This window comes from Anomaloglossus baeobatrachus, chromosome 12, assembly GCF_048569485.1.
Source record: "Anomaloglossus baeobatrachus isolate aAnoBae1 chromosome 12, aAnoBae1.hap1, whole genome shotgun sequence".
Classification (NCBI taxonomy): domain Eukaryota; kingdom Metazoa; phylum Chordata; class Amphibia; order Anura; family Aromobatidae; genus Anomaloglossus; species Anomaloglossus baeobatrachus.
The window spans coordinates 87,202,790-87,220,914 of NC_134364.1; the positions used below are offsets into that span (position 1 = coordinate 87,202,790).

Below are 18,125 nucleotides of genomic sequence, written 5' to 3' on the forward strand. Positions count from 1 at the left end.
GGTGGGCGGGATGTTACGTCCCGCTCATCTCCGCCCCTCTGCTTCTATTGGGTAGCCGCTTAGTGACGCCGCTGTGATGCCGCACGAACCGCCACGTTAGAAAGGAGGCGGTTCGCCGGCAACAGCAAAGTCGCTAGGCAGGTAAGTCCCTGTGACGGCTCCTAACGATATTGTGCGCCACTGCATTGCATTTTCTGCATTGTCGGCGGGAGCCGCGGACTGAGGTAAGCTGTCGTTCAATGTTCCCGGGGTGTCACACACTGTGATGTGTGCTGCCTCAGAAACATTGCACAACCTCACGTTCATTTTTTGAGGAATGGACGACGTGCATGCGATGAACGTTTTTCGTTCAATCGCAATTGCACGGAGGTTTTACACGCTACAATCATACTTACGATGCCGGATGTGCGTCACTTACGACGTGACCCCGCCGACACATCGTAAGATTTATTGTAGCGTGTAAAGCGGGCTTTAGTTTCTGCTGTCCATCAGTAGGTGTCTTGGGTGTCTATCATCAATTTGGCTACATGCACAGCCATGAATAAATTAACATTAAAGTCTTGTTTACACTCTGCATTTTTTTCTGTGCGTTTTTCAAAAGTAAAAAACGTTGCACTTTACGGTACCAGCGATTGGAATGATATTTCTGAAATCTCATGCACGTGCATGTTATTTTTTACAGAACCATCAGTGGGGTTTTTTGTGTTTTTTGTTGTTTGTTTTTTTTTACATCTGCACCATGTAAATTTTTTCAGCAAAAACAAACCAGGAAAAAAATGCATGTAACAACACATAAAAACGTGTAAAAAGGCATCACAAGTGCATGTATTTTCAATCTTCTTCCTGCCAACGCTCTGGTTTTTGGGGCAGAAAAATTTGCTGCAAATAGTTAACATGCGCTTATAGCCTAAGGGACTTTTGACATGAATGGTTAACCCCTTCACCCCAAGCCTGTTTTCATCTTCCTCCCATGGCGAAATTTTTCAATTCTGACCAGTGTCACTTTATGATGTAATAACTCTGGAACGCTTCAAAGGATCTCAAGTTAGGTCAGGGTCACACTTGCGTGTGACTTGTGCGACTATTGGATCGCACTGCCCGGACTGGCCTCGGCTCTCCTGACAGGAGCGGGTCAGAATCATAGAAATACATGCAGCGGAGCCGCTCCTGGCAGAAGAGAAGCCAGCCGGTCCGGGCAGTGCGTATCCAATACTCGCACGAGTCACGAGTGACTCCAGCCTTAATCTGAGATTGTTTTCTCGAGACATATTGTAGTTCATGTTAGTGGTAAACTAAGGACAAAATTTTTTGCATTTATTTGTGAGAATATTGGAAGTTTGGTGAAAATTTAGCAATTTTCAAATTTTTTATGCCCTAAACCAGAGCGTTATCACACAAACTATTAATAAATAACATTTCCCACATCTCTACTTTACATCAGCGTAATTTTTAAAACATAAATTGTTTTTGTTAGGAAGTTAGAAGGGTTCAAACTTCATCAGCAATTTCTCATTTTTCCAACAAAATAAAAAAACAAAACATTTTTTAAGGACCACATCACATTTGAAGTGACATTGAGACGCCTAGGTGACAGAAAGTACCCCAAAAGTGACACCATTCTAAAAACTACACCCCTCAAAGTGCTCAAAACCACATCCAAGAAGTTTGTTAACTTTTTAGGTGCTTCACAGGAATTAAAGCAATGTGGAAAGAAAATAATAAAATTGTACTTTTTCCAACAAAAATGTTAGTTTAGCCCTAAATTTTTGATTTTCACAAAGGTAACAGGAGAAAATGTACCATATCCTTTGTTGTGCAATTTCTCCTGAGTGCGCCAATATCCTATATGTAGTGGAAAATTGCTGTTTGGGTGTAAGACAGTGGTCGGAAGGGAGGGTGTGCTATTTGACTTTTGGAACGCAAAATCGTCTGGAATCGATAGTGGACGCAATGCTGCATTTGCAGAGCCCAATGTTGCGTTTGCCTAAATAGTGGAAGCCCCCCACAGGTCACACTGTTTTGTAAACTACACTCCTCAAGGAATGTATCTAGATGTTTGGTGAGCACCTTAAAACCTCAGAAATTTTATAACTTTGAGCTGTGAAATTTAAAATTCACATTTTTCCAATAAAAATGTTGCTTTATCCACAATTTTTTTTATTTTTAACAAGGATAACAGGAAAAATGTACCATACAATTTGTTGTGCAATTTTTTCTAAACGTGCCGATACCCAATATGTGTTGGAAAACTACTGTTTGGGTGCAGAAGAGAAAAAGTGCCATTTTCGCTGGAATAGATTGTGAATGCAATGTCACATTTGAAGAGACGCAAACATGCCAAAACAGCAGAAACCCCCACAAGTGACCACATTTTGGAAACTACACCTTTCAAGGAATTTATTCAGGGCATTATTGAGCATTTTTAACCCTCAAATGATTCACGAAATTGTATAACATTTGACTGAATAAATAAAATTATCATTTCTTCCACTAAAATGTTGCTTTGACCTGAAATTTTTAATTTTCAAAAGAGGTAATGGGAGAAAACAAAAGTTACAATTTGCTGTGCAATGTCTCCTGAGTACGTCAATATCCCATATGTGGTTGAAAACTACTTTTGAGGCACACTGCAAAGGTCAGAAAATGAGTGCCACATTGGACTTCAGATGTTGTTGGATTAGTTTGAGAGTACCATGTCACATTGGCAAAGCCCCTGAGGGGCCAGAACAGCAGGACCCCTAATAAGTGATCTAATTTTACAAACTACACCCCTCAATGAATTCATCTAGGGGTGCAGTGATCATATTGACACCACAGATGTGTTACAGAATTTTATACCATTGGGCGGTGAAGAAATAATTATATTTTTATCACAAGAATTTTGTTTTAACCCCAGAATTTACATTTTCACACAGGGAAATGGGTAAAAATGGCATCAAAATTTGTCACACAATTTCTACTGAATGTGGCACTACCCCACATGTGGCTGTACAGTACTGTTTAGCCACACGGCGACATTCAGGAGGGAAGGAGAACTATTTGACTCTTGGAGTACACATTTTCGTACAATAGTTTGAGAACTCCATATACAAAGCCCCTGAGTGCCAGAAGAGTTGAACCCTCCCATCAAGTCACCTTGTTTTGGAAATTACACCCCACTAAAAATGTATCTAGAGGTGTAGTGATCATTATAACTCCATCAATGTTTTCCAGAAACAAACAGCAATGGATGTTGCTGAGTAAAAATTGCAAATCTGCCACTGTAGTGTCCAGTACATTGTAGTGCCCAGTACATTGTAGTCCCAGTACATTGTGCCCAGCTTCTGCTTCTGGAGATACACACCCTGTAAATTAAGTGGGCTCTACAACTCACTTCAGAAATGCTAAACATTTTGATCATATATGTAGTTTAGGCACACTGGGTGTCTCAGAAGAGAGGGGGGCATTTGGGTTTGGGAGCACAGATGTTGCTGGACTTTGTGGTTTGTTTTTTTAGGGGAGGGGTCATGGCGCTTTTCCAGAGTCTTTGTGGTACCAGTAATGTCGAAGTCCCTTATATTTCCATTTACAGATAATGTACCAGAGTGGGGACTTCTTTTATTGTGGATTGTTTTGTAGCTTTTATTGGGGACATTTTACATAAAATTTTGGATCACATTTATCTTGTGCACTACACTAAGCACTTACATCAGGGTTACCATCTAAATCTCTGAATGATGGGATACAGATGACACCTCCAAGCTATTCACCATACTGAGGCAGCAGCATTACTCTGTACTCAGTCAGGCTGCCGTTCAGCATTGTCCTTTTCAGCAGGGCACAAAACTGTAGTCGACCGTGCTTTTACACACCACTGAAAAGACGGACATCCCAGGATCATAGCACAGAGTCCAAAATGACTATCTGCCTTATAGGGCTTATTCCTCAGGGGTTTCAGAGATTTTCATGGAAACCCGATGTAAGCGCTTAGCACAGAGCACAGGATAAATGTGAGCAGAGCCTTACTGCAGTCTTTGTCAAGCAGAATGAGTAGGACAAGAACTGCTTTTATTTAATTTTTTTACGCCCTTGACCGTATGGTATAAGTGATTAGGCAGCTTTATTGTTCGGATCGGTGTGATTGCAGCGATACCAGTTTTATATTGTTTTTTTTATATTTTACTACTGTTACACATTAAAAACCGCATTTCTTTTTACCTCCAAAAGTTTTTGAATGGCCATATTTTGAGAGTATTCTGTATTTCTGCTGACGGAGCCATGTGAGGACTTGCTTTTTGTGTGACGAGTTGATGTTTTTATAGGTACCATTTTCGGGCACATATTGTTTTTTAATCATCATTTATTCTGTTTTTTGGAGGTATAATAAACATAAAACAGCAATTTAGGGAATATATATTTTTTTGTTATTTTTGTTTTATTTTGTTCATCTTGTGGTAAAACCAGACAGCTTTATTGTTTGGGTCAGTAGAATTACAGCAATACCACATTTATGTTGTTTTATATGTTTTGCTGTTTTACACAATAAAAAGCATTTTTTTAGGAAAACAGTTGTTTTTACATCGCTATATTCTTAAAGCTATGCATTTTTTATTTTTTTTTGCACATGGACCTGGGGGTCATATTTTTTGTGGGACAATATGACGTTTTCAGTGATACCATTTTTATTTACATAGAACTTTCCAATCTTGTTTTATTCCACTTTTTTTAGGCAATTTGATAGAAAAAACATTTTTTGGCACTTTTTTTTTTACTTTGTTCACTGAAGGAGTGAACTAGTGCGACAGTTTTATAGAGCAAGTTGTTCTGATAGGGGGCAACACCAAATATGTGTACTTTTTCCATTTTCATTTATTGGTATTTAATTTGGTATTTATTGGTATTTATATGAATTTATTGCTATTTTTATATTTTTTTTGTGATTATTGTTTTGTATTGTTGAACTTTTTTTTTTTTACGTTTTTTCCTAGTCCCAGGATGGGACATCAACTTTCCCTGGTATGATCGCTGATCTAATACTCGACAATGCTTTTACATTACAGGGCATTAGATCTGCGAGGCGCACACCGGCAGGAGGAGTGTCAAGTCCTGCTTAAAGGGGGCTTTACACGCTGCGATATCGCTAATGATTTATCGTCGGGGTCACGTCGTTAGTGACGCACATCCGGCGTCCTTAGTGACATCGCAGCGCGTGACACGTATGAGCGATCTTAAACGATCGCAAAACAGGCAAAAATCGTTGGTTTTGGAGAGGTCGTCCTAAAACGAAATATCGTTGCCTGTTTATTAGCGATGTTGTTTCTCGTTCCTGCGGCACCACACATCGCTGTGTGTGACACCGCAGGAGCGACACACATCTGCTTACCTCCGTCCACCGGCAATGAGAAAGGAAGGAGGTGGGCGGCATGTTCCGGCCGCTCATCTCCTCCCCTCCTCTGCTATTGGACGGCTGCCGTGTGACGCAGCTGTGACGCCGCACGACCCGCCCCCTTAGAAAGGAGGTGGATCGGCAGCCAGAGCGACGTCGCTGACCAGGTATGTGCGTCTGACGCTGCCGTAGCGATAATGTTCGCTGCGGCAGCGATCACACAATATCGCACGTACGACGGGGGCGGGTGCTATCGCGCTCGACATCGCTAGCCGATGCTATCGATGTCGCAGCGTGTAAAGCCCGCTTAAGGCAAGACAGCACAGGCCTCTGTACCTCAGTGACCCTGCCGCCATTATTTGGCCTGGAGTCACAATGGACATAACGCAATATTGTGTTGTGCCGATCAGAGCTCCCTCCCTCCAGGTTTGCCAACTTGACTTTTTTATTTTTTCTGGACGGCTTGAAAAATCACAGTCAGAATGTTATAAGATTATAAGTGATATTTGTCTACATCCCATAATCCTAATATGAAGCTGCATTCACTGGGAACTGTAAAATGCTGATAATTAGTCAAAATAATCTTTATAAGTTTCTTCAGCTTGAAAAAAAAAATCATTAAATTTTTTAAAGGACAGCTAAAAAAAGTGCACTATTTATAGGAATTTCTGGACAGTTGCCAACCCAGCCTTCCTCGCGGCATCAGAGGGGTTAAATGCCCGCGATCAGCGCTAGCACCGATGTTGGGCATTACAGTGGGGTGTCACCTATGATACACAGTTGACATCTGCTCATGATCTCACCCGCGATTGTACGTTAGCTGACGCAATTGTACTGCCGTACATGTATGGTGATTTGCGGGAACTCACCTCTCGCGGCATCATACATGTACAGCGGATGTCGTGAAGAGGTTAAAGAGTAGTTACATAGCATGTTATGAAGTCCATTACTTGTAACCAGAGAAGTCATGTGCTTGCCACATTCCCCTGTGAAGCTCATTCTCAGTGACCATACATTAACCATTTAGTGTGTAGAATAGTGTAGAGATCTTACCGGCTACTTAGTCTTTATCCACGGTTTCCTGAATAACAGTTAAGGTCATAGGAAGGGGAGCTGGCTCCTGACGTTATGTACAGCGGCTCCCCCCTGCCTTCAGTGTCATATTAGATTTAGCTGCTGAAATATATAAAAGTACCACAGGAGTCTCTGATGTGTTTCTTGCCACGAGCAATCCAGCAGCAAAACTCCCCACATGTGTCAGAGAGGAATCTACTTACTGTATTCCGCTCGTCTTCGGATTATTTGGTCTGCGGCACCCTGCCTCCTACTGACCAGCTCTTCTTCTCTTCTTTTTTTTTTCACTACAGCTTCGGCTTTTGTTTTATTTCTACCAGCTTTGCTTCTTTACTTCTTCTATTTGCCTTTTCATGCCTACTACCACCCCATCTTAGATTATGTGAAGCTTTACGTTTCTATGTTTCTTTATCGTAATGTTCTCTCTTCTAAGATAATTTTATTTTCAAGTACTTTAAGTGTGCAATGGAAGTGCAACTAAAGTAGAATTTCATCTCTTAAAGGGGATCATTAACAGGATTTTTACATTTCAGCTGAGCACCTTCTCCAATTTGTGCTTCTCCACTGATTCTGTGGCAGGTTTTCTTTTTCTTCTTTGCCCCTCTATTGCAAAGTTATGCCCCTGGTAATAAAGATGCAAATTTTCCCTTAAACCAACATGGGTGTGTACCACATGTTTTGATTGGTGTCACGGTGTATGTAATGGCAGGACAGGAGCCCTAAGCTGGCCCTCAGACTTGAGACCCTGTGCTGTCCCTTATCTCAGAGGTAGGCTTTTTGTTAGCCAGGTCTGAGCCCCCAGCGTGACCCTAACTCCTGTCTGAGCCATGACCTTACTCCCCCTCCCCCCCACTTTCTTGGGATGGGCTGTAAAACACAATGACAAAATCTCACAAAAAAAGAGACAAGGGAGAACGAAAACTCGTACACACAGTATTCAGAAGATAGTGGAGAGATAATATGAATACTGGGGAGCAACAAAACATTTAAAGGAAGTCACATACAACAGGGGAGCCCTCCCTCCACTCAAAAGCGCAACACGGATCACCATTAACAGGATAACCACCAAGACCGGAATCGCTGGAGCTTATGCTGAAGCTATCATTGGCACATACTGCTTTAAATAGGGAGGAGACAGCTGCATGTGGCAATTAGCAACCTGAGCTCTTAATTCCTGCAGACTTGTGAGCAGGAGTTAACTCCTGCACAGCTGAAGACCAGTGAACCTGAACCAGCCGATGCCCGGCTCTGGCTGAACAATCCAGAAGCCTCAGGTCGCTTGCCAGACTCTGTGGTGTAAACAGTGTCTGACGACTCATTGCCAGCAGGTGTGTGCAGAGCCAAACATTGCATGACAATGGGCCAGCATCAGGGGAAAAACGCAAACTAGAAGTTCTGGCGATGGGATATACCCAGTTGGTTGAAAGAAAATTGTGCATCTTTACTACTGGAGACTGTAACTTTGGAATGACGGGGCACAGAAGAAAAACTGTTCCAGGATCAGTGGAGCATCAGCAACTGGAGGAGGTACTCAGCTTAAATTAAAAAAAAAATCTAGTAAAGGGGATTTTTCATCAATGAATTAAAAAAAAAATGGGCAGAAGGTTCTAAAATATAAAAAAAAACGTACCCGTCCTAGCGATCCATGTTGCTCCTCTTCTAACACTGACGGTCCCCTAACTGTCTCTGCAGTTTATTTTCTGGCAAGACGAAGCAGGTAACTGGTGTAAACTATGCCCAACACATGACATCACGGTCAGTGATTGACTGAGTCGCATGTCCATATGACCAGAACAGGATTTAGAGAGCCAAGTTATATGATGTTACTATTCTGTTTCTCCAATGATTTCTAAATAATGCACTATAAATGCATTTCCATCTTTTGATAAATACATTATATGGATGTTTCTCATTTTTACTGACTTTTCTTCTTCTTTGTCCTAGGTGATCCACGTAACTGGAAGATTGCGTCTCCGGGTGTCTCTGTCTCATGGTCGCTCTGGTACAGGACAAGTGATGGGCTTAGTAGTTGTGGCTCATGCGCTCCCTCCTCCAACCATCAATGAAGTCCGCATTGACTGCCACATGTTTGTAACACGAGTCAACATGGACCTCAACATTATATACTGTGAAAATAGGTATGGGATCTTCTAGACTGAATCACTTCCTATCATGAATAGATTCTGTATTGGTAACCACTGCATCTGATGTATAGTATCACATTATAGAATTATAGAATATCTGATGTTCTCCCCAATGAACAGTTATCTTAGGCGGGCTTTGCACGCTGCGACATCGGTAACAATGTGTTACGGATGCTGCAGCGATAGTCCCGCCCCCGTCGTACTTGCGATATCTACTGAAAGCTGCCGTAGCGATTATTATCGCTACGGCAGTTTCACACGCACATGCCTGCCGTGCGACGTCCCTCTGGCCGGCGACCCGCCTCCTTCCTAAGGGGGCGGGTCGTGCGGCGTCACAGCGATGTCACACTGCAGGCGGACAATTGAAGTGGAGGGGCGCAGATGAGCAGGATGTAAACATCCCGCCCACCTCCGTCCTTCTCATTGCAGCCGGGAGGCAGGTAAGGTGATGTTCCTCGCTCCTGCGGCTTTACACACAGCGATGTGTGCTGCCGTAGGAGCGAGGAACAACATCGCACCTGTCGCTTCACCGGCATTATGGAAATGTCGGAGGCTGCAGCGATGATATGATAACGACGCTTTTGCGCTCGTTCATCGTATCAAAAAGGTTTTACACGTTGCGATATCGACTGCGACGCCGGATGTGCGTCACTTTCGATTTGACCCCATCGACATCGCACGTGCAATGTCGCAACGTGCAAAGCCGCTCTTACTCTACGAGGTACAATACATGATGTAGAGATCTTAAACTTGTAACTAGAATTTCTCATCATGCCTGGCCGGGCTTGGACTGGCCCACAGAAGAACATGTGAGTTAATAATTTCCATAATTGCATGTGTTTAGCAAAAAATGTTCTTGTGCTGAGATAATCTTATATATGTATCCCTGCTGTGTACTGTGTAATGGCCGTGTCTGACCGTACAGGGACATAGTCTGATCATACCACATCTCCTGGGCCGGGGAGGAAGGAAAAAGTATACAGACATTACAGCATGGGATCACAAATGATTCTTTCTTTAAGGTAAAACATATTTTGCTGGGATTTTTTTTACCTCCCAATAAGAATCAGCTGTGATCCCATGCTTTAATGTCTTATGAGTGTACATTTATATTGGTGTATTTTTTTGTGTGTACTTTTAGATGGGTGCACATTCATATCAGTGTAATTTTATACAGTTAGGTACAGAAATATTTGGACACTGACACAAGTTTTGGTATTTTAGCTGTTTTATCAAAAGATACAATTATAAAATCAATGTGGGCTTAGAAAGCAGACTCTCAGCTTTAATTTGAGGGTACTCATATCCTAATTGGAGAAAGGATTTAGGAATTACAGCTCTTTAATATGTAACTGCCTCTTTTTCAAGGGACTAAAGGTAATTAGACAATTATCTCAAAAGCTCTTTTATGGGCTGCGTGAGCTATTCCCCCTTTAATCTTTCATATATTAAGCAGGTTAAAGGTCTGGAGCTGATTCCAGGTGTGGTATTTAAATTTGGAAGCTGTTCCTATGAACCCACAAAATGTGGTCAAAGGAGTGGTCTCAATGAAGAAGAAACAGAACATCATTAGGCTGAAGAAAAGAAGAAATCTATCAGAGATAGAGCAGGAATTTAGGAGTGGCCAAATCAACAGTTTGGTACATTCTGCAAGAAAAAAAAAAAAGAGTGCACTGGTAAGCTTGGGAACTCAAAAAAGCCTGGATGTCCATAGAAGACAACAGTGGATGATGGCAGAATCCTTTCCATGGTGAAGGAAAGTCCCTCTGTAACATCCACCCAAGTGAAGAACACTCTCCAAGACGTAGGTGTTTCAGCATCTAAGTCTATTATAAAGAGAAGACTTCATGTGAGCAAATACAGAGGGTTCACCACAAGCTGCTAACCATTAATCAGCCTGAAAAATAGAAAGGCTAAAAAATATTTAAAGAAGTCGCCGAGTTATGGAAAGCATTCTGTGGACAGAGGAAACTAAGATCAGCCTATACAAAAATGATGGGAAGAAGAACATGTGGAGAAAGCTTGGAACGGCTCATGATCCAAAGCACAGCACATCATCAGTAACATATGCTGGGGGCAGTGTGATGACAGAGCATGCATGGCTTCTAATAACTCTGGGTCACTAGTGTTTATTGATGATGTGACTGAAGACAGAAGCAGCTGGATGATTTCTGAAATGTAAAGGGGTTATAATTTATGCTCAGATTCAACTAAATGCAGCAAGATTGATCGGCAATGACCCAAAAGCAACCTAGGAGTTTTGTAAGGCAAAGACTTGGAATATTCTGCAATGGCCGAGTCAGTCACTAGATCTGAACTCATCAAGCAGCATTTCACATGCTTAACTAAGGCAGAAAGACTCACAAACAAACCACAACTGAAGTCAGCTACAGTAATGGGCGACAAAGCATCACAAAGCAGGATATCCAACGATTGGTGACGTCCATGACTCCAGACTTCAGGCAGTCATTGCCTGCGAAGGATTCTCTATGAAAAATTAAAAATGAGTATTTTATTTTTGGTAAAGAAAATTTATCCAATTACTTTTGAGCCCCTGAAATGAGGGGGCTTTGTAGAAAAATGGTGACAATTCCTAAACATTTTATAGGATATTTTTGTTCAACCCCTTTAATTAAGCCTGAAAGTCTCCACTACAAATGTATCTCAGTTGTTTCATTTTAAATCATAAATATATGTACGTGATCTCGCATGCACTCCAAGGATAGTTTGCTAACCCAATTTTTTTTGAAGTGATGAGGTTTTTTGATTTTGTTAAAGGGGTTGTTCAGAATTAAATTTTCCTTGACTAATTGGTTGCAGATATAAAAAGTAACAAATATAGTCATACTCCTACCCAGGTCCGCCACTGCCCTGATCTGTGATCTAGATGTTTTGTAATGGAGAAAACAACACCAGTGATTAACTCCTTCAGCACCTGAGTCCAGGCATCGCACTTTGAATGAAATGCAATGCCCTGTGGTGACTGAAGCCTCAGGGGTGCCACATGTGTACTTTAAGGGTGTACTTTTTATTAGGTTGTATGTTAGTGTGTGTATATTTATAGGGGTGTACTTTTTATATGGCTATACTTTTTAAGGGTGTAATGTTTCCATGGGTCTACTTTTTCTATGGGTCTACTTTGGTAAGGGTGTACTTTTATTTGGGTGTACTTTTATTTGGGTGTACTTTTATTTGGGTGTACTTTTATATGGGTGTACTTTTATATGGGTGCACTTTTATATCAGTCTACTTTTATCTGGGTGTACTTTTATATGAGTGTACTTTTATATGGGTGTACATTCATATGTTCCCTGTGCTTCACAGTGCCTCTCCTAATCTGCTGTGGAGATAGTGTCATGTAACCCTACATTGTCCACACTTGGCGCAGTTGCGGGGTATTGTATACTATACGGCATCTGGGGGGCAGTTGTGGGTGTGTGGATATATTCTTGTGTGTTATTGTATACAGCACTGTACTATGACTTCCTTTGTTTCGCATTGCTTCATTAGCTGGCTCATTATTCAGGCAATATAATGATGATCATTGCTATTATCACCAGGCTTATTATTACCATTATTAGTGCTATTACAGGTTATTACACGCTTTGTCATTTATATCATTCGTCGAGTAATATCCGCTGATTATTATAATTCCGATACAGCAGCGCAGAAAGTGTTGTGTCGCCCGCGCTTTGGGTAATTAGTGGCCTCGTTGTTTTCCGCCTTTGCGATCCGACAGAAATAATTGCTCGTTAATTACTTCCAGTTACATTCACTTTTGCAAAGTCTTTGGAAAGGACAAAAGGAGAAGATTTAACTCTTGTGAGGGGGGTGTGGGAAGAAGTGGCATTCTTATATTTGCCTTACATTGTTCTTGGCATAGAGTGAGATATACCATACTAAGTATCTCACAAGAGGAATTGACTGTGTTCACTGCAACAGGTAGAGGAAAGACTTTAAAAGGGTAAAGACAAATGTAAATGGCCTCTGTACTTTCACAAAATTTGTACCTTATTTGATAAATAATGGGAAATATTACTAAAGTTACATGCATCAGAAATGTGGCTTTTCTTTGTGTATTTTTTATATGTGTGTACTTTTGTATATGTACCCCATCCTTGTCCCCATCCTGTATTTATGTGCCCATCCTGTAGTAATGTGCCCATCCTTGTGCCCATTCTGTAGTAATGTGCCCATCCTTCTCCCCATCCTGTAATATGCCCATTCTTATCCCCATCCTGTAATATACCCATTATTGTCCCCATCATGAAGTAATTTGCCCCTTCTTTGTGCCCATCCTGTAGTAATAAGCCCCATTCTTGTCCCCATCCTGTAGTAATGTGCCCATCCTGTAGTAATGTGCCGATTCTTGTCCCCTTCTTGTAGTGATGTGTCCATCCTTGTCCCCCTTGTAGTAATGTGTCCATCCTGTAGTAATGTGCCCATCCTTGTGCCCCTTGTAGTAATGACCCCATCCTGTAGTAATGTACCCATCCTTGTCCCTATCCTGTAGTAATGTGCCCATTCTTGTCCCTTTCTTGTAGTGATGTGTCTATCCTTGTCCCCCTTGTAGTAATGTGCCTATCCTGTAGTAATGTGCCTATCCTGTAGTAATGTGCCCATCCTTATCCCCATCCTGTGGTAATGTGTCCATCTTAGATAAAAAATAATTGCTAGAATGATAGTTTAAACGTTAAACGATCATTCCAGCAATAATTTTTTATCTACCCATCTGATACCCTAGTCATAAGTATTATGTGCATTAAATATTTAATTACTTACTGATCAATGCCTTCTTCCATTCCCTGGGCAGTCGAAATCCTGTTCTGCACCATGTGACCGCTGTTCTGAATCACCGGCTTCAACAGCGTCTTCAGAGTACACTGGAAGTTGCTTTCTAAATGTCACTCTACGAGAGACACAGTGTGAGTCTTAGGCCACGTTCACACATTCAGTATTTGGGCAGTTTTTTCCCCTCAGTATTTGTAGTCAAAACCAGGAGTGGAACAATCAGAGAAAAGTAAAATAGAAACATGTCACAACTTCTGCATTTTTTCTCCAATCCTGATTTTGGCTACAAATAGTGACTAAATACTGAACGCGTGACTTAAGCTGGACAGTAATCATCCGTTATCACTGATCCGTTAGAGATCCGTTTGCAAAAAAGTTCTGCAAACACAACTTTTTTGTCCGTTGTTAAATAACTGATGTGAACCAAATTAGTTTTTAACTTGGACTCTATGGATCTCTTAACGGATTGCTATCTAATCCTCCATTTGTATTGGATCTGTTAAGAAAACAACGGATCAGTTACAAATGCAAGTACAACGGATGGCTAAATAGCAATCGGTTAACAACGCCGTTGTCCATAGACTCCCGTGTTAAAAAAATGGATCCGGCGGAAATCAGTTTCCTAACGGATCTGTTCTAATGGATGACAACAGCCTAACACTGACAAAGTCACCTCCAGGCCACACAGAAGACACGTGGAAGCTAGCCACGTGGTGTGAATGAGGACCAGAACGAAAGTGGGGACAGAAGGCAGACATTGGTAAAGATCTTAATGCCTGCACGGTGCACTTTGGCTAAGGGGATAATGGTAGAGTGGTTCTATAACTAAGTCTACTTCAATGTACTGAAAAGGCAAATAACAAAAGTATAAAGATTATAGCCCTATCCTGCAATCCATGCCATTTATTACTCAACTCTATATTGTTAGCCTTAGAAGCAGCTGACTGACATTGAGAATTTGGAGATAATGGACTAAGGCCCGTTTCACACATCCGGCATTTCGCCGGATCCGGCATTTCGCATGCAGTACAGTACATTCATTTACAGTGGAAGCGCGACACCGTGCGGTTGTGTGCTTCATGCACAATCGCATTTGTCCACATGGTGTTGCGCTTCCACTGTAAATGAATGTACTGTACTGCATGCGAAATGCCGGATTTGGCAACTGGCGAAATGCTGGATGTGTGAAACGGGCCTAGAGCAGTCTTACCTATACTGACCAGTGTTACCAGGATCTACTGTATATGCTTATTATTTGTACACAAGAGCCCATCTTACCGGGGAAAACTTGGGCTAAATACACTATAATTTGGGAGAAAAAAAAAAACAACTTGCATACCTTGCCCCAAATTTAACATGTATTCAAGGCTTTCTTTGCATTTCGCACAATAGGTGGTGTAATTTAGTTACATGGCTTAGTTAGTATGTCGGTGTGGCCTAAAGGGTGCTTTACATGCAGCGACATCGCTAACGATATATCGTCGGGGTCACGGTGTTTGTGACACACATCCGGCGTCGTTAGCGACATTGCAGCGTGTGACAGCTAGGAGCGACGATCAACGATCGCAAAAAACGTTGATCGTTGACTTCTCGCTCCAAATCATAATTTCGTTGGTGTTCATTCCGCAGGTTGTTCGTCGTTCCTGCGGCACCACACATCGCTGTGTGTGACACCGCAGGAACGACGAACATCATCCTACCTGCGTCCATCAGAAAGGAGGAAGGAAGGAGGTGGGCAGCATGTTCCAGCCACTCATCTCCGCCCCTCTGCTTCTATTGGGCGGCCATTTTGTGACGCCGCTGTGACGTCGCTGTGACGCCGAACGCACCTCCCCCTTGAAGGAGGGATTGTTCGGCAGCAACAGCGACGTCGCTGAACAGGTATGTGCATATGACGCTGCTGTAGCGATATTGTTCGCTACAGCAGCGATCACCATATATCGCACGAACGACGGGGGCGGGTGCTATCGCTCGCGACATCGCTAGCAATCGCTAGGGATGTCGCAGCGTGTAAAGCACCCTTAAGACTTAACACCACGCACCATGTTGCAAAGTACAACTGTGTGGTGTAAAGTTAGACAAGAGGCCACTAATGAACTAGCTGCATTTTCAGGTTGTTTAGTCCACGTTTTCTCTGTATCTGTCAAAATTAGGAAGAATCCCATCGCTCCTATGTAGGACACTACAATACGTGCTATACCTAAAATGAGCAAAAAATGCATTGATAATTATGTTACATTTGCATCATTCCATTGGTTACTAGCAGCATTTATTTGCCGCTACATTTACCTAATTTTCTAAGGGAATATTTACTAAAAACAATGGAGATTTCTGCGTTTTTAACAAAACATATTTTGTCTGTGCTACGAAAGACTGGAATTAGACATAACAAGACTGGAAAAGGGTAATGTGGTCATATAAATTCTGTGCCGACTACAAAAGTCAGAGAACAGCTAAGGCATTACAGCAGACAAGCTTTATACAATCCTGCCTATCTTTATAGTAAAAGGTGTATTAGTAAACTTCTACATAACTTATTGCCATAAATATGTGTTTTCTATCTGATGTAAATGCTACTTTCCTCCTAAATCTGTCATTATTCTTTTTTTTTCTGCACCTCTCTGTTCCCGAGACATGGTCCCTTCTTACCTGAATGTAAATCTAGTCTTTTAGTCAAGTGGGTGTGATCATCGACAATTTTTTGTGAATGTCTGCTTCAAGACCACGTCCATATAGCTAAAAGTTGAAATTTATACAGAGGGAACGAAAAAAAAATAACACCAAATTCAGAACAGCAGCATTTACATCAGGTGATAAAAGGAGATTTAGGGTACTCACCATAAAATCTTTCTCTGAGCCCTCATTGGAGGATACAGGATACCATGGGTATATGCTGCTGGATCTAGGAGGCTGACACTAGGCAAACAAAAAAGTTAGCACCTCCCCAGCAGTGTATATCCCCCAGCTGACAGGAAACCAATTCATAGAAAAGTCATAAATCTATTGAGGGAGCTGTCCCCGAATGAGGACTCCGAGAAAGAGATTTTACAGTGAGTACACAAAAATCTTCTTTTCTCTCTCATCTCATTGGGGGACACAAGACCATGAGATGTTCCAAAGCAGTCCCAAGGGAGGGGATAAAACATAAAAAAGCATACTTACACAAGGTGGAAAGTGGATTTGACCGCAGACCCACGTCTGCCTCCATTAGACACTAAACAAAAAACTGATGTCATGATTCTGGTTAGCGATGCTCTGTTATCCTGCAGAGCCTATGCTGGGCCTCATATTTTCCTCTGGTTCCCTGACTGTGTTGTGTGGGAGAGACCTGTTCTTTGGAGCCTCGTTCCAAGTGATTGCTCTGCTTTATCTCGCTTTATCTGGGAGTTGTTCCCCCCGGAATGCCTCCATTGATAGTTCTTGTTCGGTAGTGTACGTCTCTGCTTTCTGTAAGTGACTGACCTGATCTTGTCCTGCTACCTAGTTCCTCCTACCTCCTTCCTTTCTCCTCCCCTACTCTGACCTGACTCCCTGATCTTTGGCTAGTTTCCTGACCCCAGCTCCTCTTGCTCTCGTGTACCCAACTTGCCCTCTTGCCTTCCCAACCTCTGCTCGTCCCCTGACTCCAGTTTCCACTTTCTTCCTGGTTCTTGACGTGTCTTACTGGTTTATAGACCCTCGGCTCTCACTTAGGGCTGGTTCACACTAAGCGACAGCGACAACGAGGTCGCTGTTACGTCACCATTTTCTGTGACGTAACAGCGACCTTGTAAGTTGCTGTTATGATCGCTGCTTAGCTGTCAAACACAGCAGCCGAAGCAGCGATCATAACCGCGAGAGCAGGGAGCCGCGCACACTGCTTAGCGCTGGCTCCTTGCTCTCCTAGCTACAGTACACATCGGGTTAATTAACCCGATGTGTACTGCAGCTACATGTGCAGAGAGCAGGGAGCCGCGCACACTGCTTAGCGCTGGCTCCTTGCTCTCCTAGCTACAGTACACATCGGGTTAATTAACCCGATGTGTACTGCAGCTACATGTGCAGAGAACCGGAGCCGGCAGCACAGGCAGCGTGAGAGCGGCGGAGGCTGGTAACTAAGGTAAATATCGGGTAACCACCTTGGTTACCCGATGTTTACCCTGGTTACAGCTTACCACAGCTGCCAGACGCCGGCTCCTGCTTTCTGCTCGCTTCATTTCGTCGCTCTCTCGCTGTCACACACAGCGATCTGTGCGTCACAGCGGGAGAGCGCCTTTGAAGAAAACGAACCAGGGCTGTGTGTAACGAGCAGCGATCTCGCAGCAGGGGCCAGATCGCTGCTCAGTGTCACACACAGCGAGATCGCTAATGAGGTCACTGTTGCGTCACCAAAACCGTGCCGTAGCAGCGATTTCGGTAGCGATCTCGCTATATGTGAAGCACCCCTTAGACTTCAGCTTGTCCGGCTCAGTCACTGCTTGTCCCGGCTTCTGACTCCTGGCTTGTTTGACTATCCCTCACCAGTGTGTCTGGCGATACCTAGTGTACACCCCCTGCAGATATCCTCCACTGGTGTTACTGGCAACACCTAATGGAGTAGTGTCTAATTACATCTGGGTGTTTGGTATCACAACTCTGAATGGGGTTCCTGTCAGCTGGTGGATATACACTGCTGGGGTGGTGCTAACTTTTTTGTTTGCCTATTGTCCGCCTCCTAGATCCAGCACTATAACCATGGTCCTGTGTCCTCCCATGAGGCGAGAGAGAAATTA

The 18,125-nt window shown here is 42.7% G+C and overlaps 1 protein-coding gene across 7 annotated transcripts in view; it reads left to right on the forward strand.

Moving 5' to 3' along the window:
- NPAS3 (neuronal PAS domain protein 3) overlaps positions 1-18,125 on the forward strand; it is a 687,349-nt gene that overhangs the window by 593,243 nt on the left and 75,981 nt on the right. For all 7 annotated transcript variants that reach the window (XM_075329901.1, XM_075329903.1, XM_075329902.1 and 4 more), the window contains one exon: positions 8,384-8,577. In XM_075329901.1, coding sequence (XP_075186016.1) covers positions 8,384-8,577 — 194 coding nt within the window. The remainder of the gene's footprint in view (positions 1-8,383; positions 8,578-18,125) is intronic.